We start from the raw sequence: 25921 nt of genomic DNA, 5'->3' as shown, positions 1-25921 counted from the left end.
TCTGTGGTAGGGGAGGGTCTGTGGTGGGGGTGGGTTTGTGGTGAGGGAGGGTCTGTGGTGCCCTGAGGGTCTGTGGTGGGGGAGGGTCTGTGGTGGGGGAGGGCTCCTCTCTGCATCTGTCTTTAGTTTCGTTTTCAGCCACTGACGTCAGCAGAGCGCGGCTCTTTGAATGCACCGGAAGTGACGCCACTGAGTTCTGTTCCGGGTCGGACCGGGCAGAGGCAGCAGAGGGAGGCTCCCGCTCTGTCACTTTGTAAGTCGCTCCTGACCTCAGACACTGGCCGGAAGAGCCTGCATTCACTTCCGGTGCGAGAGGCTCTGGACCCGGAAGTCCGTCTGCACCGCCGCTCGGGCCGGGGCAAAGACTGCGACTAACTCCTGGGTCCGGGGAAGAGGAGGAGGAGGGGCGCTGCCGAGAGGTACTGGATGTTAACCCAGAGGCCTGTGTCTGTGCGCGCTCTTAGCGTCCTGTGCAGAGCTCAGCGTGTGAGAGAGTGAAGGGCTACTACCCTTAATGGCAGATGCTGCTCTGTCTGTCTGTGTCTCAGGACTCTTTGTGCCATGTACAGATCCCAGTGTCTGTGTCAGGGCTCTTTGTGTCACGTGCAGCTCTGTCTGTCTGTCTGGGTCAGGCGTCTTTGTGTTCTGTGCAGACTCCAGAGTTGCAGACCCCCTGAAGTGGTTGTGCAGCTCCTTGTGAGTCAGAGCTGTTCATGGCATGTCTGACCCCTTGAGACCGCTGTAAGTGCGACCCCTGGTGTGCGGCAACACTGTCTGTGCTTCAACAGCTGCTCCTCAGAGCTCAAAGTGTATCAGTGCAGCTCCCTCTGCGACGCTCTCAAGTCTATGAGAGAGCTCTGAAGGTGGATGCTAGTTCAGACCATAAGAAAGCTCTTAAGGCAGAAGTTAGTTCCTTGTATGAGACGGCTCCCTAGGTGGATTTTTGTTCCATACATAAGAGCTCACAAGGTGGATGTTAGTTCCGAGTATGAGAGAGCTCACAAACTGTATGTTTAGTTCCCTGTATGAGAGCACTCTTAAAGTGGATTTTAGTTCTGTGCACGAGAGAGCACACAAGGTGGATGTTAGTTCTGAGTATGAGAGTGCTCTTAAGGCAAATGTCACTTCTATATATGAGAAATCTCTTATGGTAGTATGTTAGTTCCTTGCATGTGGCGTGTTGTTTAGAATAAGACCTAGGGTACAATACACGTACGACCTTGATTGGAGGATTGGGTGTGACTACACATACTGGGACCGAAAGTGTCCTGAAAAAGGCCGACGCGACCATAAGATTAGGCACATTGAAAAGGCTGAAACATGTTGACCACTGGCCAGTAAGGAGTGGTGTAAGGGGCACATTGTAACTCCCTAACACCACAATCCTTCACGTTTTTAATCCTGATCGGAGGACCCAGGAATAAAATAGATTTAAAAATACCTCTGAGTTACTTTGACACACAGCACACTGCACCTTCACCTCCCTTGTTCCCAGTCACAATTTGAAAATATTGTTTTCTTCTTTTCTTTATGTTGTGTTTGTCTTCCCCAACTCTATTGCTCCACACCAGGCGTTGGATGCACCGGAGTGTTTTGTAAGCAGCCCTATGATGAAGAATGTCACACTTTGGGGTGAATGAGGGCAGTATTAAAACACACAGCACGTTTCCACACTATTTCACAACACCACATGCGTTCACTCCCTACTCCTTATAGTGTGTATAAGTTCCTTGCATGAGACAGCTTCCAAGGTGGATGTTTAGTTTCCTGTATGAGGCAGATCACAAGGTGGAATTTAATAAAACCTCTACTTGTCCATTGGGCAGGTTGCTTCATAAATATACTTGTCCTGTAACAAAATCCACTTGTCCCTTTTGTGCCATGTAATGCATCGACAAATTACGGCAGCAATCTCATATAAGAGTTCTGCTTTAGTCTCTTGAATTATGCCAGGGTTCGTACCATAGTAGGGTTTGAATATTGGCAATTCCCTAATATTGCCAATTCCCTAATATTGCCACATTTCTGCAGGTATACATACTGGGGATGAAGGTAGTGGTAAGCAATAGTTCAAGGGTTGGAATGCCCTTTTGAGTCTGTGCAAACCTACTAACTTGCATGTTTCAAGAGTTTTCACCAACTCTTTTCTAATCTTTTCCCATACTGAAAAAGGTTGGAAATTTACTCCTGACAGTGGCAGACGGAAAACTTTTACCAGGGTTGGGAAAAAAGTGTTTGGAGGAAAAGTGAACTTGAAACATTCAGATTTTCACATGAGCAAATCTACACATTCACATTTGCTCATGCTAAAACGCAGTTCACAAATATTTTCTAGGCATACTATTTCTTGGCCTACTTCTGTAAATTCTTGTGAATTCACGGAAACTGTATATATGCACTTAATGCAAGGATTTATATCATGGTTTCACTTTTGAGACTTTCATTAATAATTAGGCCCCTAATTAGGCGTTGCGTTAACCATGACCTATTGTGTTTAATAAAATTCTGTCACCCTCTCTCTCGGTCTATCAGCTGGCTTCACTGTAAGTGACAGTATTCTGCTCTTTTACAAGGAGCATATTGGCACACAAAGTAGTTTTGTTCAGTGACTGGAGCTGCTGTGGCAAAGTGTGCTTTTTGAGACCAAAAACGTTTTTGTTTGCTTTTGCCAATGCTTTTTAGAATGGCAAAGACCCAGCAGCTCCCACACCGATAAGGTTTTACAAAAACCATTCCCAAACAAGTCACGCATTGACAAAACCAAAAAGCTGACCACCAATTGCAGACCCAATGGCTTTGTCCATGCTTAATTACTTTTGTTTCCCATAATTGTATTTAAACTGGTTACACCGATTTTCTATTATGAGTATGTTTGGGAAATACAAGCATACATCAAAATATTACTAAATAAGGCTGCAAAGATATGTTACCTAAAATCTTACAGTAGTTTAACAAAACGTTTTATTTTCCTACTTGCATTTTTTTGTGAACATTTTATTTTGAAAGCAAGGAGTCATCACACTTGCTTTCAAGCTTCTGCAAATATTTGCATATAATCAGAGCGCATTCTGGGTGAATTGTACATAGCCTCATATTACTAAACTTTGAAAATGTGTGTACACATTTATAATGGAGCCACCGTCAGTAGTGCAGGCCGAGCTTACAACATTTACTTTTAATGCTCACCCTAATAATAAAGGCTTTGCATTAATAAACCATAAATACACGTTTGAACAGCGTTAATACATGGACACACATATTACCTTAACTGTAGACAATGCCCTTCCCTGATTCATAATGTGGTACTGTTAACTGGCAGCCATAGGGTTTGTGCTGCAGTGGGTTGGGCCTACTTGTCCCAAGGACAAAATGCACATGAAAACTTGTTGCCCTTGACCCCAAACAATATGTCTAGGGCGTCGGGCTATAGGAATTCAACATCCCTGTTGAAGTGTATTTTAGTTCGATGCATGAGAGAGCTCACAAGGTGCATGGTGAGTTCCCTGTTTGAGAGAGCTCACAAGGTGCATGTTTAGTTCCTTTGTGCAGTTGAATGTTTCTGGAGTAAACTATGTAGAACGATCGTTTGTTTCTTGCAGTCAGTGGCTACTCCAGCTCAGAAAAGGGAACTGTTCGATAAGATGTGTAATTAACCTTGAGCTCCAGTCTCCATTTCCACTCTGAAGAAACTGCTATATTTAAGAAAGTTTTATTTTTGCTGACAGCATAAGCATAACTGCAGAGAGTGCCTTGGAGTTGAGGGGCTCTAAAAGTGATTTTCCCACCCGCTGGGCTGTAGACGGTTCCCGCAATTGAAGCTATGGGGGTGATTTCCTCTGCTACTGCATTGTGTAATTCTACTGTCCCTTCGCAGTTGGCTCATTCCTCTGCACACCTTGTCCATTACTTCTAATCTCCTGAATAGCCCCTAGGTAAACAAGGTGAGGTGGAGGGCGCTGTCATGTGGTATTCGTGTATCACAAACACGCCCCAAACTCAATGTCTTACATGTTGAAGGGCAGACCTACAGTGGAGTGTTTGGAAGGGTGTGTGGGTTCTGAGAGTGGGAGTGAACTTCCACCCACTGAGGCAGTGTTCGCAAAGAGGTGCATCTTTAGCCACTTCTTAAATTGGATCGCGATTGGAGAAGTACTGATGACAAATGGATGTTGGTCCAGATCCTGGGTGTATAGATGGAGAATGCCTGGGTCTCTTGTTTTTTCTCTTTTCTTACTCTCTTTAGATCTCATAACTCCTGGGCTGGTTCAAACCACCACCCCAGGTCTCCATCAGCTGTGCCTGTGACGTGTCCGCCAGGTCAGAGGGACTCCTGTCCTCTCTTTGGCAGTGCAGCAGCACATCTTCCAGGCATCAAACAGCAACCGTATCCTAGGCTTAGATCCAGCCGTGAGATGAGGAGCAACAAAAGGTCCTGCTCCTGGTCAAACCTGCTCTAAGTTTAGTTGCATATCACCATTTCGTGTCCAAAGCAATATGAAGGCTGGGCTCCGGTGGGCATTCTCCTCCTCTAGGGACAGCTCACTGGTGGTTTAAAGTTATGTCACAGAATTCGAGATGGATTGAAACCCAATGTGTCTGGTCTTCCTTGTTAGTCGTTTTGATATCCAGGAGAAGTGAAAAAGGTCTGATGGAAGTCGGGCTTTTTCTAATTGCCTCTTCTTCCATTGCTGCAGAACCAGCTTAAATTGAGTACTGTGGTCGCGGCAGGGATGGTTGAGGGGTGTAAGGAGTGGGAAACAGTCATGGGCAGGTGTTTTTCAGAGAGCCCGATTTTAATGAGACCCCAACCTCCATTTCAGAGATGCAGGCACACTAATCCTCTTGCCCGCCCTGCGACACTTAAGCCCAAGCAAGAGCAACTGCAGCGTGTATAAGGGAGCTGTGGTAAATAAATAATTAATTACCGGTACTATTTTTCTATGCATTAACTGAAAAGGATAGCTCAATAAATAAGAGGCAGAATCCGTGGTATCTGAGTATTACGGGCTTTAATCAGATGGCTCGAGCCAATAGACCATCGGGTTCCATCACCTGCAAAGGTTCAGGAAGGGACAGACACAAGGGGGAAGAAAAAGCCTAAAGTCATATTAACATCATACAGTATATATAGTAAAACAGTATAATTGCATTGAATACAGTAGGCGTAACAAGTGACAAACGGAAGATAAGAACATATGGACGTACAAAGAAGGCGTGCACAGGGTGTGCACGAAGACATGTGATGTAAACGTCACAGAAGTGTCATGAATGGGTGGATACATGGAGGGGGCTACCTGGGCAGCTGGAACCTTTAACCTACTGGTGCGCGCAAAACGGGCCATGACGTGTAACTGGGGAGAGCTGGGGGCTCTGACTTCTGGCACTAGAAGAGGAGACTAAAGTCTGGGATGTCAGGACGACATGTACCTATAGCATATCTGATATCTCGTGTTTGGAGTACATGTTGATAGAATCTAAAAGTCATTAGGGCAAAGGCTACTTGACACTAAGGCTAGTGCATGCATATATTCTACATATATTGCGTGTGCTAAGAATCTTCTATGGATATTAATTCAGTAATTCTCTTGCATGGAGACAGGAAGACTAGACTATAACTGAAGATGTTTATGCGGTTCGTTAGCTTAGGAATGTGAAGCCGGGGAGCTGAACTGATAACTAGAGGCATAACATATTCTTGGCAGACAGGCAGGCAGGCCAGGCCGGGCACCGCGCTGCTTGGCAGGAAGTAAGTGAAGGGTCAGGGATGCGGGAGGGGCTGCATCGCTCCTCGGAGTGGTTCCAGGAGACTTGAGGCTTGAATCTGGTGTCCGGGCCCTTTGAGGCCTAGAAACGGGGACAACTCGATGAATTAACGTGCACAATGTAAAACGTTGGCAACATAGGCCTAATACTTGTTGCTTTCACGAGGACTGGATAACTGGCATACTAACGTTGGACACAACTATAATTGCGTCTTTATTCGGGCAAGGGGGTAAATATGCATATCGATCATGCACATATAACATACGATGGGGAACACGTAGGGACACATGACAGGGCAAAATTCGATTTTCCTCATTCCCTCCTTGTTCCCTACGTTTCCTTCAAGAAACATCAATATTCATGATACCATCTATCTGTTCATACAGCATCATTTGCTCGTCTCTTATTTTCTGGGAATGGGACTTAGGACTTGGAATACAAGAGGTAGCGCACAAGCCGCAAATCGCAGGGCCACATTGTAAACAGAGACAACAACTGAATATGATCATTACTACTACTCCTAGGAATGACAATACTTTCCATCCCCAGGCAGATATTATACTCCAGAGCCAACCGGACCATGTCCAGGTGCCTGGATTCTGGTGTAACTGATGGGCTATTTTATGAAGTCTGGTTATAGCTGAATAAACAGACGGTGCGTTATTAGGAATGAAAATGCAACAACTAGATCCGATGACTCTACAAGCTCCGCCCCTATCGGCCAGTATGACGTCAAGAACAAGGCGGTTCTGAAGAACGACAAATCTCATAGCAGATTGTTCTTCAGTTAAGTTACCTAGAGCGGAAGTAGTCTCATTCACTACTGCCTCAAGGGTTCTGGTTAACCTACGTATTAGCTTACTATTCTGGATAGGACCTATGAAGAAAAAGAAACCTTTATTGAAGTCTGTATACTGTTCTAATGCAGTTTCAGTTTGATCGACAATTGGGGACTCGATCTCCCTTCTATGTCTGACGTGTACTAGATGTGTATTTCTGTGATAATCGGATGGGGCTAGGAAAACTGGTGGCAGTAGGAAGGCAATGTAACATGTTCCATCCCAATCTAGGGGCAGACGTATATATGCGGTCTGACCACATACGAAATACGAATGACGTGAGGCTTTGAAATTAGACTTCCCACTGTCACTATACTCGACCACAGTAGTACAATCACTGTGTCCTAGATGTACTGAACCATTCTTTCTAACACATAATTCGCCTTTCACTGGTAGGACTGTAATAGCAGGCAAATCTGGAGTAGTCTCAGACTGAACATTCAGAATCATGAAATTGGAGGAGAAATTACCTAGATCATATACTTCATTTTCTAGATCTAACCCTGTCCTATGGGAAAGACCTTCCTTGTCTGGGAAACATGTTCTATTCAGAAGGGACTTATCGTCCGAGGATGATGTTAACGTAAACCATGCTCCACACGAACCATTGTGTGAAAACGGATAGGGAAAGAGTGGCAGAACTCCCTTCGGTGTCTGGAAAGGGGGGAGTCGACCACACACCCAACAATTAGTGGCATTGCTAGTCTGGTGTGAATAGTGTAACATACGGATAAAAGTATTGTTGCGCATGGCAAGTCGATAGGATAACTCGTGAGGAGGTAGTTCACTAAAAGTGTGCTACTGTATCATTAGAGGAAAGATGTACATGCGAATCAAGAGGAGGAAAAAATACATGTAAAACATAACTTATGCATGTGATCGTAAGACTCAGAAATAACATAAACAATAAAGTAATCACACATCTGCTGCGCAAATTTTTACAATAACGTATTTTCTTGGAGTTTCGACTAACTCTCTCACTATGGGGGTCTATCTCATACATGTCAGGAACCTGTCTAACCGCTTCACCCGAGAGGGACTTAAACAATTAAACTGTCTGACTTGCTAGACCTTAGTTTGATTTTATACTCCTGCTGCGGAGTTTTCTCTAACAGGGGAAGTTTAGAGTCAGTATCGGGGCAGTCCTTGAAAAAAGTATTTGGACGGAGTCCATGAAAACGCTTGATGTGGCTGGAGTGAAGCCAGCCTTTTCTTCCTTCTAGCTTTACGGCGGTCCTTGTGGTCATCAGAACAAGTTTTGGCTCTTTCCAGCGGGGCTCCAGCGGACTTGAACGATCAAAGTTCCTCACTAGAACGAGGTCGCCAGGAATGACCTTGTGCGGTTTCACTTGGGTGTTGTCTGGAAAGGCAGCCGCGACCTGTGAACGACAAGAGAGTAGTGCAGACATCAAGGAAGCTAGGTAATCTGTCAGCATATTACTGTCAACATCGGTAATTTTACGTGGCATCGGTGTACCCCACATGTTCGGGGGACGACCGAATACAACCTCGAAAGGTGACAGACCTGAACGGGAGTGAGCAACCATTCTCATGTAAAAAAGGGCGACTGGCAGGGCTACCATCCAATCTACGCCTTTCTCGGCACAGACCTTTGCAATGCGGATTTTCAGAGTCTGATTATGTCTCTCGACGAGGCCAGCTGCCTCGGGGTGTCGTACGCAGTGGAACTTCCACTGGTACCCTAACAGAAGTGATACTTGTTTCATGAGTTCGGATGAGAATGGCTGGCCGTTGTCTGAATACACGACCCTGGGCAAACCATAGCGGGGGAAAAACTCACGAACCAACTGCCTGGCAGTGGTCGCGGCAGTGTAATCTGGGACTGGATATGCTTCTGTCCATCTGGACAAAGCGCATACAACTACGAGGACATACTTGAAACCTCGACATCGATCCATCTGAATATAATCCATCTGGAGGACTTCAAAAGGGTGGTCAGGAGGATGGAATCCACCTTGTTCCACCGGAACACCTTTACCTGGATTGAATTGGCAACAGATCATGCAGGTACGTACTTTCTGTTTGGCTGCTGCTCGTAAATGCTTGTTAAACCAAAGGTTCTGGATGCTGTCTAACATGGCTTTCTCTCCTAAATGTGCTGGACTATGTGCTGTATTAATAATGACTTGAACCAGAGTCGGGGAGAAACCATGTGGCTTTTCCCTTCGTCAACCATCCTTGATCTGTCTGGACCCCTCCTTGTTCAGACCATTTCTTGATTTCGTCTGGGGTAGCATGTGACTGTATGTCTAGTACGTCTTGTGTAGGGTCCTTAACTGTCATACAAGTCGTCTGGACTGGAACGTCTGTCTTTGTCGTGTTAACTGGAATGTCTGGAGTCTGAGCTGTAAGCTTGGCTGTTCGATCTGCTAGATCGTTACCTTGGGAAATGGTGTCAGTGGCTTTCGTATGTGCTTTGCACTTCATAATGGCAATGGCTTTCGGTAAATGTATTGCTTCTAACAGAGCTTGAATGAGGGGGCCATGTTGAATCTTGGCTCCATGAGAGGTCATGAAACCTCTTTCTTGCCAGAGTACTCCAAAGTCGTGAACGACTCCGAATGCATAACGTGAATCTGTGTATATGTTTACTTTCAGGTTCTTAGCTAGTATGCAAGCTTGGGTCAGAGCGATGAGCTCTGCTGCTTGAGCAGACAGGGTATCAATACGATGTGTTTCTATAACTTCAGTTTCAGTAGTCACTGCATACGCGGCTACTAGTTCTCCTGTACTTGTTCTCATACATGAACCATCCACGTAAAGTGTCAGGTCTGGATCAGGTAATGCAATGTCTGTCAAGTCTTGTCTTGGCTTGGTCATAGTGTTAATGACTTCCACACAATCATGTGTGGCAGGATTTGATGTAATCGAGGGTAACAATGTAGCAGGATTTAAAATGTTGCAGCGTCTGATTTCTATGTGTGGCTGAAACAGTGTCAGTTCATATCCTGTCAAACGTGCAATTGTCAAGTGCTGAGTCTGTGTTCGGTTTAAAAGAACTTCCACGGAGTGTGGAACTTGTACTGTCAGGGAGTGTCCTAACACTATGGAATCACTTTGTCTGATAGCTAGAGCTGTGGCTGCAACTGACTTGAGGCACGCAGGCAAAGCCTGGGCTACTGGATCTAATGTGCTTGAAAAATAAGCACAAGGCTTGTGTTGTCCTGCTTGATCTTGCGTGAGAACAGATAATGCTGTACCATCACGTTCAGTGACAAAGAGTGTAAAAGGCTTACTGTAGTTTGGTGTCGCTAAAACAGGTGCATTACATAAAGCTTTCTTTAACTCATTGAAAACAAGTGTATGTTCCTGGGTCCAAGGGAGGACAGTCGATGTGGCTGCCTCCTGTGTTGTCAACTGTATCCGTGGCTTGGCTAGATATGCGTACTGGGGAATCCATTGTCTGCAGTAAGAAGTGAGGCAGATAAAAGCTCGTACCTCCTTCTGTGTCTTGGGCTGTGGAAGATGTGCTATTAACTGGATACGGTCAGGTGTCAACTGTCTACCCCTTTTGGACAGCAAGTGTCCTAGGTATACCACTTGCTGGACACACAATTGCAGTTTCGAAGGGGACACCTTGTGCCCCATCTCTGCCAGGAAATACAAGACTGTCAGTGATGCACATTCGCAGTCACGTTCTGTACGGGCTGTGATCAATAAGTCATCGACATACTGGAGCAGGGCAGTGTCAGTTGGCATGTGAATACTGTCTAGTTGTCTTTTGAGTGCTTGACTGTAAATACTAGGACTTTCTGTGAAACCTTGAGGAGCACGTGTGAATTTATAGCTTCTTCCATTTAAACAGAATCCGAAAAGAAACTGGCTGTCTGGATGAATGGGGACACTAAAGAATGCGTTCTTGAGATCAATAACAGTAAAGAACGTAGCTTCAGAATCAATGGCAGTCAATAGGGATGAGATATCTGGGACCACTGGGTACTGGGGAATGATACATTTATTAAGTTCTCGGAGGTCAATCACTAATCGATAAACTGGGGGTGCATTTGGATCAGTACGCTTAAGAATCGGAATGATAGGAGAATTACATACATTGGAGTCAGTTTCTACAACTACTCCTTGAGCAATGAGCTCGTCAATAATTTTCGATAAGGCTGCTACAGCCTCGGGTGGCAATTTGTACTGTCGGATTCGTGGTAATACAACACCTTGTTTCAGAGTGACACGATATGGTGTAATGTGCATACAACCTACATCAGTTGGACCTTGCGCCCATAAATGCTGTGGTACATTCAGTAATCTTGAATCAAAATCACGTAACACATAATGACCTTTAAAATCACGTAAAAACAGTCTCACTCCTTCCGGAGAACAGCATATGACCGCTCCTAATTCTTTCAATGTTTTAATACCTAGTAAATTTTCAGGACATGATTTCGTAAGTAACAAGTCTGTAGTTCGGGACAATGGACCAACTTCTAGGGAAACTGGCTTCGATATTTCATTAACAATAGGCTTTCCTGAAAATCCCAGGGAAACATTTCTTGAGCCTGAGAGTGGAGCCCCTGGAACCTCGTCATGACTGATGGTAGTCCTACTTGCCCCTGTATCAATCAGAAACTTTCTGTCTTTCCCTAATACTTGACTGTGTACATAGGGACCCTCTTGATCTACAGGAACCTCGATGAGAGGCAAGCCAACCTCCCTCTCTAGGCTGTTTCATGAATACTGCTGATATTCTGGATAATCTGACTGTGCGTACTGGTACATCTGTTGTGTAACGTGTTGTGTGGCAGCTATAGGCTGCGGTACTGTAACTGTCTGTTGTGCGTTCTGTGGTGGCTGCGAATTCTGTGGAACATGTTCTTGTCTAGGAGGACGCGGTCTCTCTTTCGTCTTACCAGTAGCTATGTTGTGTTTCAGAACTGCGCATTCGTTTATGTAGTGACCTGGCTGTTTACAGTAATTGCACGTCCCTTTAACGGGAGCTGGAGAATGAGTAGTCTGATTCGGACCCCTCTTCTGACTATCTGGTGGAACAGACTGTGCAACTAGTACTTTCATTTTCGTGTCTTTCATACGTCTCCTTTCGTGTTCTTGCTCTTCCCTGATTCGGTTCTGGTGATACTGTAACATCTGGAGCATTTGTGACGGGGTATTAGCTTGCCAAGTACTCTCGACTTTTAATACTCTATTTTTAACTTGCGGTAAAGAATTCTCAACTAGTTTGGTGACAAAAAGATGTGGATAGGATTCACTACTTGTTTTCAGACCGCTATTAATAATGAAACACTTCTCAAACCTAGAATAGAAATCACTAGTGTCTTCGTCTTGTTTCTGTTTACAGGCTGAGATGGCATCCCAATCTTCCTTTTTCGTGGCTAGTAATCTTGGCAAGACTTGTATTAACAATTCGGGCAATTCTTTGGCTTTATCCCCAAGACCAGTACCTGGGACTCGTGTGTTATCTTCGTTCTCTAACGCGGTCCAATCAATCTTTTTCTCTCCCACCTCCCATTCCTTTTCTTTGAGTTTTTCATATATGCCCGCAGGCAACAGGACCTTTAACATTTTGATGATATCAGGATACGTGTATTCTCCCATACGGAGCATGTCTTTTAATTCACGGTGGAACCCTGCTGGATCTTTATCGTGACAGGGCACTAACTTTTTCATTTCTAGTAGTTCTATTTTCGTTATAGGGGTGTAAACAAATACTCGTTCGAGATTACCCCCCGTTCCCTTAACAGGATGCACTTCTCGTAACGGATTCTGTCTGTCTATGTAGAACGGAGGTGAAACAGGAACAAAATGCGGAGTCAGGAACGTTCTGTATTTGTGGCGCTGTTCTAAAATGACACTAATTAAATCGGTACCTAGACCTTTCCATCTGTTTAGTAGTAACTCGTTCAATACATTATATAAAGGACCTGGATCAGAATGCTGATCCTCATACAGGGTAATGAGGTGCTGGATCATATACATACCCACCAGTCGCTGCTCGGCTGGGGGCAGCTTCAGAAACATTTGAGCCACTACTTCGTCTGAAAACGTGGTAGAATCACTAGTCCATCGGACTGCTGATCAGGCTAGTTCTTGTTCATGCATGGTACTAAGCTCACTGTAACCTATTCGTAGTTTCAGAACTTTATCGGTAGCCTGGAATAATTGTTCAAGAGAACACTGTTCTGGTACGGGAGGAGGAAAAACTTTCTTGTAGTCTAGGCGGGTGTGTCTATCGGAAGGTCTCGTTCTACCTACATACGCTATTCTGGTAGGATTCTCGTTGTCTACCTCTTCGTCTGAAGAGTCATTCTCTTTCTCGGCTACTCTCCTTGCTTCCTCCTTCTGGTGAATACTTATAATTTCTTTACGGATTTTTCTGTACATGGTTTCTATACAATTTTGTGTTCTGTGTTTTCCCTCTGCTATATTGTCACTCCATCTTGTCAGGACTTTCATATCTTCTTTGTTTTTATCAGGATAATCTTGTTCTCTTATTAAACAATTTATTAAAAATTGTAAAATCATGCCTTGAATCTCGACTTTTCTGTGTACCATAGCTTCATGAATACTTTCTGGTTTCTCCCCTGTACAGATGAAGTGATATATTCTGTCTAGATGTTGTTCCATATTTGATATGGTAACCAAGAAGCTTGCAACTCGTCGTAAACGTATGGAATATATTATCATACTATCTTCGCCTGGTACCGGGTCATATCTACAATCAGATCCACACTCATTAAGATACTTCCTGAGGGCTTCGTACGTAGTCAGTTTTGGCGTACGCTGTAACGCTGCATCTCTCAGCGTCAGTCGCTTTGTTTGAGGCGGGGTGATAGGAGTACCTCCCCCTGCTCCTCCTGAACTGGAATCGTCAGTCAATACTGAATGTGCGGCTGCTGGTAACGTGACTGGCAAAGTAGGAGTACGTAATGTGGGTTGATCCTGGGGTACTGGCAAATGAACGGGATTCCCGGGACCCACGACTGGAGGCACAGGAATTACATTATTAACGGGAGGTGGAAGTTGAACTGGCGGAATAACTGGCGGAATAGGATTCGTATTAGCATATTCTGGAACAGTGTCATCTAAATAGGAAGAAAGGAAAATTTCGGCTGCAGTCGGTTTATGACGTAGCTTAGTCGGGACCAAGGGCGGCGGTAAATTACAGGATATTCCCGGGGTCGCCTTAGGCAAACCCTCGGCGAGAAGGGGATACATACCTTTAATGAGGGCATTTCTCTGTCTGTCTGACTGTTCTGCTCTAACTCGTTCACCTTCTTCTAGTAATTCCCTTTCTTGGGCTTTTTCAGAAGATTCTCTACTTAATTCTGCTTTTCTGAATTCTTTCTCTGTTCTTTTATGGGATTCTTTACGCCATAATTCTATGGCATCTTTCTGGGACTGTCTGGCTTTCTTTTTCCATAATGCTTCTTCTACTCTCATGATGCACTCGGCATCCCATGTTCCTGAAACAGGCCATCTATATTTCTCTTCGAGATGTTTGGTGTAGTCAACCCATAAATCTAGATACAGTATGGCATCTAAGCCATGCTTATGATACATGAAATGTCCAGGACTGTCCCTGGGAGGGACAGGAACTGATTCTTCGAGTACTGCTTTTCTCGTTTTTATCTGACGTAACTTCGAAAACAGAGGCATATTTGAACCGTACTTGAACTCGAACACAATACACAATGATCACAATAATAAGTAGCAAAACAATCATTCATACCACGACATCAAGAACACATTAATAACAGTCCGAACAGATACTACCTAATACATTGAAAACACAATACTTGAACTTCTCGAGAACAGACTTACTGGAATTTCTGGATGCACTGCTAAAACAGTACAGAACATACCGGTCTCCTAAAGAGACACGTCATACCGTATCCACCTAGGTGGACACGTCGGACCGGATCTGTGTACCCAAACCCGTCGGACCGGGCACAAATTAATGAACCCGTCTAGATACCCCCAGCAACGGTACTCACCGGGAAGCAAAACTGAAGGCCTCGGACTGAACTGGACTGCTACGACGTCTGGTTACTGCTACGCACTACGCATGCGCTTCGGGCTTCGGGCTTCGGTTACAGGTCGGCCTCCGGATACCTCGGACCTTGCTCTCTCGGCTTGGGCTCTGGTCGGGACGAACCGCCTTCCTCACCGCCTCGTCTGGATGCCGGACCGCAGTCTCCGTCTCCTCCGTGGGCCTGAGGGAGACTTGAAGCAGAAATATCTGCACGTGCACGTAGGGTTCCGTCACGGCTGTAGAAGGGTCAGGGGGCCTGCGTTACATCGCCGGCGCGTGGGGAAGGGGCTCGTCCCTATTCGGGCGCCATTATGTGGTAAATAAATAATTAATTACCGGTACTATTTTTCTATGCATTAACTGAAAAGGATAGCTCAATAAATAAGAGGCAGAATCCGCGGTATCTGAGTATTACGGGCTTTAATCAGATGGCTCGAGCCAATAGACCATCGGGTTCCATCACCTGCAAAGGTTCAGGAAGGGACAGACACAAGGGGGAAGAAAAAGCCTAAAGTCATATTAACATCATACAGTATATATAGTAAAACAGTATAATTGCATTGAATACAGTAGGCGTAACAAGTGACAAACGGAAGATAAGAACATATGGACGTACAAAGAAGGCGTGCACAGGGCGTGCACGAAGACATGTGATGTAAACGTCACAGAAGTGTCATGAATGGGTGGATACATGGAGGGGGCTACCTGGGCAGCTGGAACCTTTAACCTACTGGTGCGCGCAAAACGGGCCATGACGTGTAACTGGGGAGAGCTGGGGGCTCTGACTTCTGGCACTAGAAGAGGAGACTAAAGTCTGGGATGTCAGGACGACATGTACCTATAGCATATCTGATATCTCGTGTTTGGAGTACATGTTGATAGAATCTAAAAGTCATCAGGGCAAAGGCTACTTGACACTAAGGCTAGTGCATGCATATATTCTACATATATTGCGTGTGCTATGAATCTTCTATGGATATTAATTCAGTAATTCTCTTGCATGGAGACAGGAAGACTAGACTATAACTGAAGATGTTTATGCGGTTTGTTAGCTTAGGAATGTGAAGCCGGGGAGCTGAACTGATAACTAGAGGCATAACATATTCTTGGCAGACAGGCAGGCAGGCCAGCCCGGGCACCGCGCTGCTTGGCAGGAAGTAAGTGAAGGGTCAGGGATGCGGGAGGGGCTGCATCGCTCCTCGGAGTGGTTCCAGGAGACTTGAGGCTTGAATCTGGTGTCCGGGCCCTTTGAGGCCTAGAAACGGGGACAACTCGATGAATTAACGTGCACAATGTAAAACGTTGGCAACATAGGCCTAATACTTGTTGCTTTCACGAGGACTGGATAACTGGCATACTAACGTTGGACACAACTATAATTGTGTCTTTATTCGGGCAAGGGGGTAAATATGCATATCGATCATGCACATATAACATACGATGGGGAACACGTAGGGACACATGACAGGGCAAAATTCGATTTTCCTCAGAGCATGCACCAATGACCGCGTTCTCCCCATGCGAAGATCGATTTCCCCATTCATTGTTATCTCCCCAAATAACTGCACTCTCTCTCTTACTCTGTCTCTCCACTCTTTTTGCGGGAATTACCTGTTCTCGAAACGGCAACCATACAAACGAACCTGGCACTGTTGGTAACACTGGCACGGGCTGGCGAGGTAGGCAAAGCTACACTTAACAAAGGGCCGCACGATTTACACTCCTTTCAAAGCACCGCGGTCTGAGATAGGAATAAATACTGGTGAGCAAATTCAATAAAAGCTGATGATATTTTTTTATTTAATGTTTTTATATTCAGCTTGGAGACCTGGGCAATAATAGTAGTGAATGGGATTTTGAGCCTGGATCAGACCTCTAAATGTTTATTTTTTCCTCTTTTTAGGTGCCTGAGACTTAAATCTCCAGATGTGTGAATTGGAACGAGGAAACTGGCAGAGAGCAGAAAAAGTGCAATGCTCCTCTGACTGAGCCAGTGAGAAAACTTCAAGCAATCGATCCCACCAGGAACCTTTCTTTAGCATCACTTCTTGTCTAGAGGTTCTGCGAGGCTGCTGTCTCTGGGATGGTGAAAAGGCGAAGCAGGAATGCAAGCAATGTCGAGCGTAGGGTTTCAGGTCACCAGAAATGGTCAGCAGGGAGAGGCCAAGATCTCCAACGCGAGTGAAAGTGAGATATGTGCAGCACCAGCATTGAGCTTAGATGGTCAAAGGTACCGTGGCGGTGAGCCACCGACAGGAGATGAGTCAAGCCAGGTCATCTTAGCCACATTGCGATGTTTGGGAGCCAAATTGGATAACTTACAGAATACCATGAAAGACTTACCAACGAAAGTTGCAGGGCTCATGGAGCAAATCTGGCTAACAAAGGCTCACGACTACTTCAAACATGGTGGAACGTCTGTGGGGAGGATCCGTCCTGAGATCAGCAGAGACTGTGTTGGCGGTAGGTTTCCGCCAGTGCCTCTCCCAGTGCGTCAGGTGGACCCAAGCTGGTGTCTTCAGCCAGTGTTTAAAGGAGGTCAAAACAAGTGCAAAGAGCCAGTGTTTACTGATGCTCGCAGACCACAACTGAGCCAGAGAACACATCCACCATCTACTGAACAAGAAAGCCAGTGCATGCAACCACTAAGCACTGAAAGGCGTAACCGAGCAGTGGACCTGCGCAAACAACCCTTATTCATTCATGGGCACAAACCCCAGCAGAGCCTCAGCTTGCCCCCAGCATTACCTGATCTGCCGGATGTACACAGGAGACCATGCGTACAGCCAGGGGTTAACAAAGGGCAGAGACAAAAACAAAATCAGTGGTCAGAATTTGATTTTATTAGTCGACACAAAGTGCAGCAGAGTTGGTGCGTTCCACCTGTGGTTACTGATGGACACGACCCAGATAACTGCTTGAAGCTAGAATCAGAGTGTCTGGATGAGCAGGCTAAAGCGGAACTCCCAGTCCTACAGCAAGTGTTTCCTGATGTACAGGCAAAGGACGGTAACTACAAGCAAGAACCACTGTCTCCTGATGCACAGTGTCCAGATCAGACCTGCAAGCTAGAATCCTGGCCTCCTGCAGCACGGGATGTGCCCGCGTCCACCCCATCCATGGAGGTGGACATTCTTCTTGAAGAAGGTGCAGCCACCGTAGACCCTGTGACGAGAACAAATGCCAATCAAGGTGTCCCACAGCTCGGAGCCACTTCAGGTACTTCTATTTTTCAAGTAATATTTATCCAGCTTGGGGTAGTTTCTGAAACTTGGCTGTTTTTCACATACTATGAGGCTGACTTAATGCAGCCAAACCCAGACCTTTGATAAATTAAGAAATGATTATATTAATCTAATTAGGCCCCAGAAATGATCCTACACTAAGTGCCTGATCTTGTTGGACGGGTCACTCCGTCACAATGGTGATGGATATCCCATCTGCCAAAACATAAATCCCATAGGATGCCCTTCCTCCAAAGTGACCTCGTCTCCATGCACTTTATAATCTCTTCAACAGTTTAACTCTTGAGGGGGGATACTCTCTGCATTCCAGACAACAACTCAGACGTACAGGGAATGAGGACACACAGGATACCATGGAAACCCACTCCGAAACACCCACGTAGGGAGTTTCATTGAGCAAAAACCTATTACCTCCCTAGACTGGAGCGACCTGTTGAAGTGATTCACCTGGCTGGGGGTTGGTCACCGTTCTGTGAAATGGGTGTAGATGTCCAGACTGTAGATGGTAACATAGGGAGGAACAACGAAGGGTAGTCTGTTATCTCTTGTGCTGTTTGCATTTGCAGTGGAGCCGTTAAAGTTCACTGGGTACGGAATGTGGTATCAAACCAAGAACAAGCGTCAGTGCCACAGATGATGGACACTTAGAGACTTAGAATAAAATGCTGTATGTAGCTGATTGTGGCATGTAGATTAGCTGGTTGCCATGGGGGGTGAGAGGGGGGTATGATTGTAGAATACGATGAGGGTTCGCAGTGGGACTGTTGGAAGAGGCACTGGAAATTAGACGGCTCATCCTGCTTGCTCACTGTGTAAATGTCTTTACATCTTCACACAGCCTCATTTCTCCTAACAGTGATGTAAATGTAAATGTAAATGTGTGTATACTTGTAAAGCGCACTGCCGCCCCATCTCGGGGCATCCTGGCGCTGTATTCCGCTGTGGAACCCTTCCTAGCTCTCCCTGTGAGATGCCTCTCCTGGGCACCCCCAAGGTGAAGCCAGGCATCCCAGCGCTGTTGGGGCCATTGTGGAGATTAAGCAAGCTATTGCCCAGAGTTGCAGCGTGGGACCCATGATTAGAGTAGGCACCGAGGCGAGAATTATCGAGTCCGGGGACATAGAGCCCAAGACCCTGCCGCGCCGGGAATTGAACCCTGGTCCCGGGCCGATCTCTGCTTCAAGGTCTGCCGCTCTAACCAGTGAGCCACACTTCTCCACAATGTATGGAGCAGGCTCTGTGGGAAGGGAAGAAGCGGGTTACCTGCTGAAAGTGACAAGCCAAACTTTATATTCCCTGGGAAGTAAATGGGTTCTGGCTCAGTAGAAATGCTTGTTCTTTCTTTGGTTCAGAAGAAAGTTCTGGTTGAAAAGAAAGGTATGTATGTCATATTTGTGTATTGTGTCCAGTGCCAAAGGTAAAGAAACGGTCAGTGAGTGATTGGAGGGGTATCTGGGTTCTGAGAGCAGAAGTAGGCTGTTACTACTTTGCAATTTAATTCTCTTTTAAGGGGTACATCTTCAACTGTTTGCTAAATCGATGCATGGTCCAAGTGTCCCTGATGGAACTGAGAGTGTTGTTTCAGATCCTGGGTGCATAGATAAAGAAAGCCTGTTAACCTGTTTTTCTTATTCAGCACTTCTTTCTAATCCAATAGTATCCCAGCTGCAGATGGGCAAAGGCCACCAGAGGTGGTGAGCTTGTTAACTTGTCTGCAAGACAGACGGAGTCACTGGATTTTGGCGGGATGTTATGGCCTTGTGGATGATGCATTTGGGTTTGAAGGTGGTGAAGGCTGGAAAGGGGATTCAATGGAGTTCTATCAGGATCGGGTATTCCCTTCAGAAATGTGCCCTGTTCTGTTTGACTTTGCTGGTCTCACTGATAGGCAGGACAGCATTTATAAGAAAATAGTAATCTTGCCAAAACTACAGTATTTATTCCAAAATATGCTGATGTTTACCCTGAAGAAAACCCTAGGAGGTATGTTTATGAAGAGAGGAGAGCATAGATATGTAAAAGCAGGAAAAAGGACGGTCATGAACGGGAAGGAGGGATGAACAAGAGGTAGTGGATGAGAAAGAAGGTGAAAATGCAGCAGAGGTAAAAATGCATAAGGGGTAATGGGTCAGGGACCTTGATGACACTATCAACCGTTCTCGAAGGCCCACATGAGAAAGTGCTTTTCACTTAGGCTATTGGTGCCTTGCTGTTGGATTTCAAGTTCTTTGCAAACGTTTTGCCTGAAACGTGCAGCAGAAGCCTTATTGTTATGGAAATCCGCAAGGTAAGGAAAGAGTAGATAAGGAAACAAGCCCTTTCCTCCTGCATGTCCACCCTGTGGCATGATTTCTAATACCACTCAAGGCCGGTACTGTCACGTTTCACTTTCAGGGGATAACTTGAGACTAACCTTGCAGAGTTTTATATAGCGCGAACTAGACCCGAACCGAATCAGGTATCAGAGCACTTTACATAGTACCAGTTACGTTACATGAGGACGGACACACATTCATTTTAGGCACGGGGAGATTAAGTGATTTGCCCAGAATCACAGGAGGTTTTTGGCGTCGTTACCGAGACTCGAAACCAGATCCCCAGGTCCGAGGTCGAGCGCCCTAGCCGTTAGGCCAACTCCTCTTCTCCTAACCCTGCCCCCACCATCCCAGTTGATCTGACTATATACCTTGACTAATGCTGAACCTGAACTATGAATGTCTGTGTAATTATTCGCTTGTGCTACTGATACTAAGATCAGGTTTATGTAACATGTGCCAACATTTCTGTATATACCCACCATGCGCATATATATATATATATATATCTATATATATATATATATATCTCACTCACAATAATTACCTGACTTGTAGAGCTCTTTGCTACACTCTCGGGCCACAACCATGCTACATGAATAGCCCCAGTGTGATGCTGTGTGTCTGACCCTCTGTATGTCATACAACTTTTGTCCTAAGTTCACATTGTAAACATGCTGGCTTGCCACTGTATCCTGGCATGTTGGCTAAGTATCCAGATGCCATGTAGTGCGCTGCACTGCCCGTCCGAGCCAGTGCTACACAAATGCTCCAGTCCAAGAAATAAATACCATGAATTCACAGCTCTGAACCAAAATGACTCTGTGGCTGTCACAGCTATTACTCATAGCCTGTTAAAAAAGATATATTGCAAAATAGACTTTTTAAGCCCCGGTATGTTGTATTTGTTCCATTTAGCTTTAAATTTAGATTTTTGGTAGTGGCCTCCAGTTTCAAATGGATTCAGTTTCAATAACTCAGTGTGTGGATGGGGGCGGCAAGGAACCAGAAGTCACATATCCACACGGGGCACCTCTAGGCTTACGGTTTCACCAAAACATAAATTAATACCTGAATAATCTATTTTTTTTTCCCCAACAGATAATGGAGCCATTAACAAAATTGAGAGACTACAAATAGACCTTACTGGATGGAATGTTCGAACTAATAGTAGATGCTCTGAAGATGATGGACAAGACCCATCTACTGAACCAGTAACGAAATTGTCACACAGACAAAAGGAGGAAATATCAGCCAAGCCTACCAAACATGGAGACCGGATTAATGACCCACCCAGCTCCCAAATGCACCTGAGCTCTCACGCAGAACGTAAACTCTATAAATGTCCAGACTGTGAAATGAACTTTATTGAGCACATGCATTTCCTGGCACACTGCAGGATCCATAACAAGTCCAAAGTGTTTTCTTGCAGTGTTTGTGGGAAGTGTTTCACAAATATGTCAAGTCTAATCTTGCACAAGAGATTTCACATGGACGACAGACTCTATAAATGTCCAGACTGTGAGAAAAGCTTTGCCCAGAGATCAGACTTGTGCCGCCATCAGATGATTCACACTGGAGAGAAGCCGTATGCATGCTCAGAATGTGGAAAGCGCTTTAGAGTGGCGTCCACCTTGAGAGTGCATCAGATATCCCATATGGGGCAGGGACCATATCAATGTACAGAGTGTGAGAAGACCTTCCCTCACAGAGCACGTTTGCGCAGTCACCAGCGGATCCATAATGACGACAAGCCCTTTGAGTGCCCCGACTGTGGTAAACATTTCCGGATGATGTCACAGCTGAGAGTACATGAGAGATCCCATACAGGGGAGAGACCGTACCAGTGCACGGAATGTGAAAAAAGCTTTGCACAGAGCTCAAATTTGTACAGCCATCAGAGGATACACTCTGGGGAGAAACCTTATGAGTGCTCAGAATGCGGGAAGCGATTTAGGCGGAAAACGCATCTCAGGAAGCATCAGAGGTTTCATACGGGGTCTTTTGTCTGAGACAGATGAAGCAGTGCTGACCCTTGATAAACCAAAAACATTGGTTCTAGTCCATTGCGATCATAGGGTGATATGTCTTTTGGAACCAAAGAAAAAGCACAGTTTACAACTGATGTAGGATAGAGAATTGTGGCTTGTGTTCAGAAGGCCGTGGCGTTGTTGTCTGCAGTGCAGAATATCCTTCTGGCATGTCCTTACTTAATGTGGAGACTTCAGGCTTAAGAAAAAATAAATAAGTAGAGAAAGAGGCATGTGTTGCACAACAAATTGAGTAATTCAGCAAATAACCATAAAGAAGCTGTATAAGCAGAAGACGTGGCAAAAGTGAAAGTACCACTACACTTACTGTACATGGAGTGAAATTAAATCCAGGGAAAGTTACAACAAAAGGAATTTTGTATCTAAACATTAAAGATTAACTATGAAATCCATGCATCCGGGGGTGAAGAAGTGCACCCTTAAGTACTGAGAAAAAGAAGAAAATCTGAAAGTGATGCGAGACTAGCGTGGGTTTGAAGTTGTAATGGGAGAGTATTGCACGCAGCAAGACAAAACCAGGCAGCCTGACTGATGTATTGGAACCTGTGTAAGCATAGATAATTAGATAAAATGACGCAGTGATCAAATCGGATACTGCGTTAGCAAGTGCCAGCAACAATCTTAGAAAAGTAAATCTTTAACCCTCTACTCACAAAGCACTTGGTTGCTTCTCAGGCGATTCATTGCTTTAACAATACACATGACCTAAAATACAAAACCGGACAGTGGCCTAAGAGGAACACAAAGTTATGGCTAGAATCCTAGTAGGGTTGTTTTCCCATTCTTTAGAGGGTTTCAAGAAAGATTGTGCAAAAACGTAAAATATAATCCAAAGTTATCATCTTGTAGAAAAAACGCTACTTGGTGCCACTAGTCCTGTGAACAAAAACCTCAGAATGAAATGACATTCCTTATAAAGGAGTCTGTTAGACCGGCTTCCTGGGCACCAGGGCACTCAGGGGTAACTGCGCTCCAATCGCGTCCTGGGGCCTAAGTACTAAGGGACCCAAAACTGGATAACCAAGTACTCCTCTCCAGCACTTTGACTATCTCAGGGTAGCGAGACAGAGCAGTCCAAGGCTTACTCAAGAAGGTGAGGTGGGGTTAGACATTCAGAATACAGTGTAAACCGTACCACCACCTGATAAACTCAATGTTCAGTCAGTGCTTTACTTTTTATAAAAGAAAAGTACTTTAATACACACAAGATAATTATACTACATATAAAACTAGGATAAACAGTGAAAACCAGAAGTCTCTACAACCCTCTGGGACAGAGTTCTGACCCCAAACAGTATTATAGCGCCTAGACGCCAAGCACTATAAAACACAGTTAACATGAAAACACACAGTAAGCATTGCATATTACAGATCATGTTACAAAGGGCTGCACTCATTCACTAGAGCCTTGATACCAAACTTTGTATTGAAAGGATATAGTTTCAGCATATGATGTGAAGTCAAATGTTCGTGATCAGCCCCATAACCCCCCCACCCAAAGCAACAGAAGTACCCTCCCATTGTGAGTGAGGACACCGCTCTAGTGGTGTCAGGGATCTGATCACAGGTGCCGGATGTCTAGGCACAGATTACTGGAGTCCCACTAGTCCAGTAGCCACTGGCTAGCTGTAGGAGGGTAGTGGCTGGACAGAGTGCCAGTTCACCCAGATACCCTCAGAGATCACAAAAAGAAAGGTGGGGGCCTGCTTCACTGGCCTCTATTCCCAGTTACTGCTTGTACAGGCTCCCACAGCGCAAGGGAGAAGCCTAGAGGGGATTTGATCTCACCTTAAAAGACTAGAATCAAGCTTCCTCCTCTCTGGCTCTCGTCATGTGCTGCAAGCTTCTTTCCACCAGCTTTTCTTGATGTGCCGCAAGCTTCTTTCCACACCTTTGGTGATGTGCCGCAAGCTTCCTTTCTACACCTCAGACGCAGTGAACAGAGTCTTATCTCCTGCCTTCACACTTAACATGAAAACGCGTCTCGCCATCTTCAGAGGGCCTAGTTTGGCCGCCTCTTCCATCATAGACCAGTCTTTGAACAACAGCTGACCACTCAGGCCAGACTTTTATCACCTCTAATTGATAGGCTCATCCAATCAGAGGGTCTGCTACTTTTGCATCCCGAATACTCCTCCAATCACAAACCATTCATCGCGTGTTCAATGCATGGGTAAAGCATGTACCAGGTCCCGTTCTGGTATCAGGCTGTGCAACTCCCTAGAGAGGAATTTTAATTAACTCCAGCCCAGGAGGCCCTGACCAGTGGGGGAGGGTCCTCTCCACAAGGTTAGTGCAGCTAAACCCAGATAAGAGCTGAGTGTCTACCCCAGCCCACCAGGCCTGTCCAAGGAAATGGGGAGGGGCACGGGGGAGCTGGGATGTCCAGCAGAACAGCTCGCATTCCTCACACTGGCTCAAATCACCATTCTTCCCCTGTACACCCACGGGCTCTCAAACACACATCAGTCAGACAAAGGCACCAGGCCCACAGGCATGGCAAACTGCACAGACTTGGTCAGGAGGGTGCCTAGGGACTCACCCCTCCTGACTATAGATTTATTGCTGCCACCACTGTCAGTCTACCACAGCCTTAATAGAGAGGGCAGTAGCCACTCTCTGAAAAATAGGAGTGCTCTAGGCATGCCCCCTCGACCTCAGAGCCAAGCTCTAGGGTCTCAATCCATGTAAACAGGAAGACCCTCAGTGGACATGCATGATTGTCATGTTCACTGAGGTAGGGATCTAGAAACTATACAGTAGCTTTTGAGCGACTTTCCTGGAGATTAGCATAAGGCAGGGGTAGCACTCTCTTCAGAGATGTGCAGGAGACTTCCCGTCCCAACAGAGTCACTGTCTGAACTCCCAACAAGAAGCTTGTTGGAGAATTTAGGCACAAATAACGACCACTCTAAAGTGAATTGCTGCCAGGATGTGCAAAAACAACCCTTTTGGAGACTCCAGCCAAAGCCAGGCACTGTACCATTGTACAGAGAATAATAAACACTCAATCCATATCTCAATGCTGAGAAGTGTCATCTCATGTAAATCTCTGTAAGGACACAGACTGTGAGCATCAAAGATGCCATGTGGAGCTAACGGCCTTCGTTAATCAAGCGCAAAACGAGATCAATAGTGAGACAAAGCCTGGCAAACACCTGACGACCCACTCAGGTTCTGCAATAACAAAAGGACATTAATACCATCAAAGATTCCTACAGAGGACAAATGACAGCACACTACAGTTTCTACACAAGCCTGCTAAGGTTCAAATCTAAATCCACATGAAAGAGATATGACCCATTTGTATGTATTATTAATAAAAGGAGCACCATTGATTACGAAAATAGTTATTAATATATAAATGATGTAAAATGCAATATGAATGTTGTAGAATGGATGGTCTTTGGATACTCTACCTGGAGGGAAAGAGATAAAAGGTAAGTTGTGAGGTGATGGAGGAATAGAACAGAATGCGAGCTGGTGTAAGCATCAAAGGTTGGGAGTGGGTTCCAAAGTTTGGGATCATTGAGGGAGGAGGAAGGTAAATATATGCAAGGGTGAGCAGTTTGGATTGGCATCATTAAAGGAACACAGCTTCATGTCAGCAAGTAAAGGACAACACAAATAATTGTTATTGTAACCGGTGACACAGCCAGCCCCTCTCAGATATACCATGAGAAATACC

General features: G+C 45.3%; 1 protein-coding gene across 1 annotated transcript; it reads left to right on the top strand.

Moving 5' to 3' along the window:
* Positions 1-330: 330 nt before the first annotated feature.
* Positions 331-25560, top strand: LOC144822044 (uncharacterized). Its single transcript, XM_078679112.1, has 3 exons — positions 331-419; positions 16526-17841; positions 21284-25560. Exons 2-3 carry the CDS (start codon positions 16728-16730, stop codon positions 22192-22194), a joined length of 2025 nt encoding a protein of 674 aa, XP_078535238.1. The 5' UTR covers positions 331-419; positions 16526-16727; the 3' UTR covers positions 22195-25560.
* Positions 25561-25921: the final 361 nt, after the last annotated feature.

This window comes from Lissotriton helveticus, chromosome 3_1, assembly GCF_964261635.1.
Source record: "Lissotriton helveticus chromosome 3_1, aLisHel1.1, whole genome shotgun sequence".
NCBI lineage: Eukaryota > Metazoa > Chordata > Amphibia > Caudata > Salamandridae > Lissotriton > Lissotriton helveticus.
Note: the sequence above shows the minus strand (reverse complement) of the source record. Positions and strands in the feature narration are given on the sequence as shown.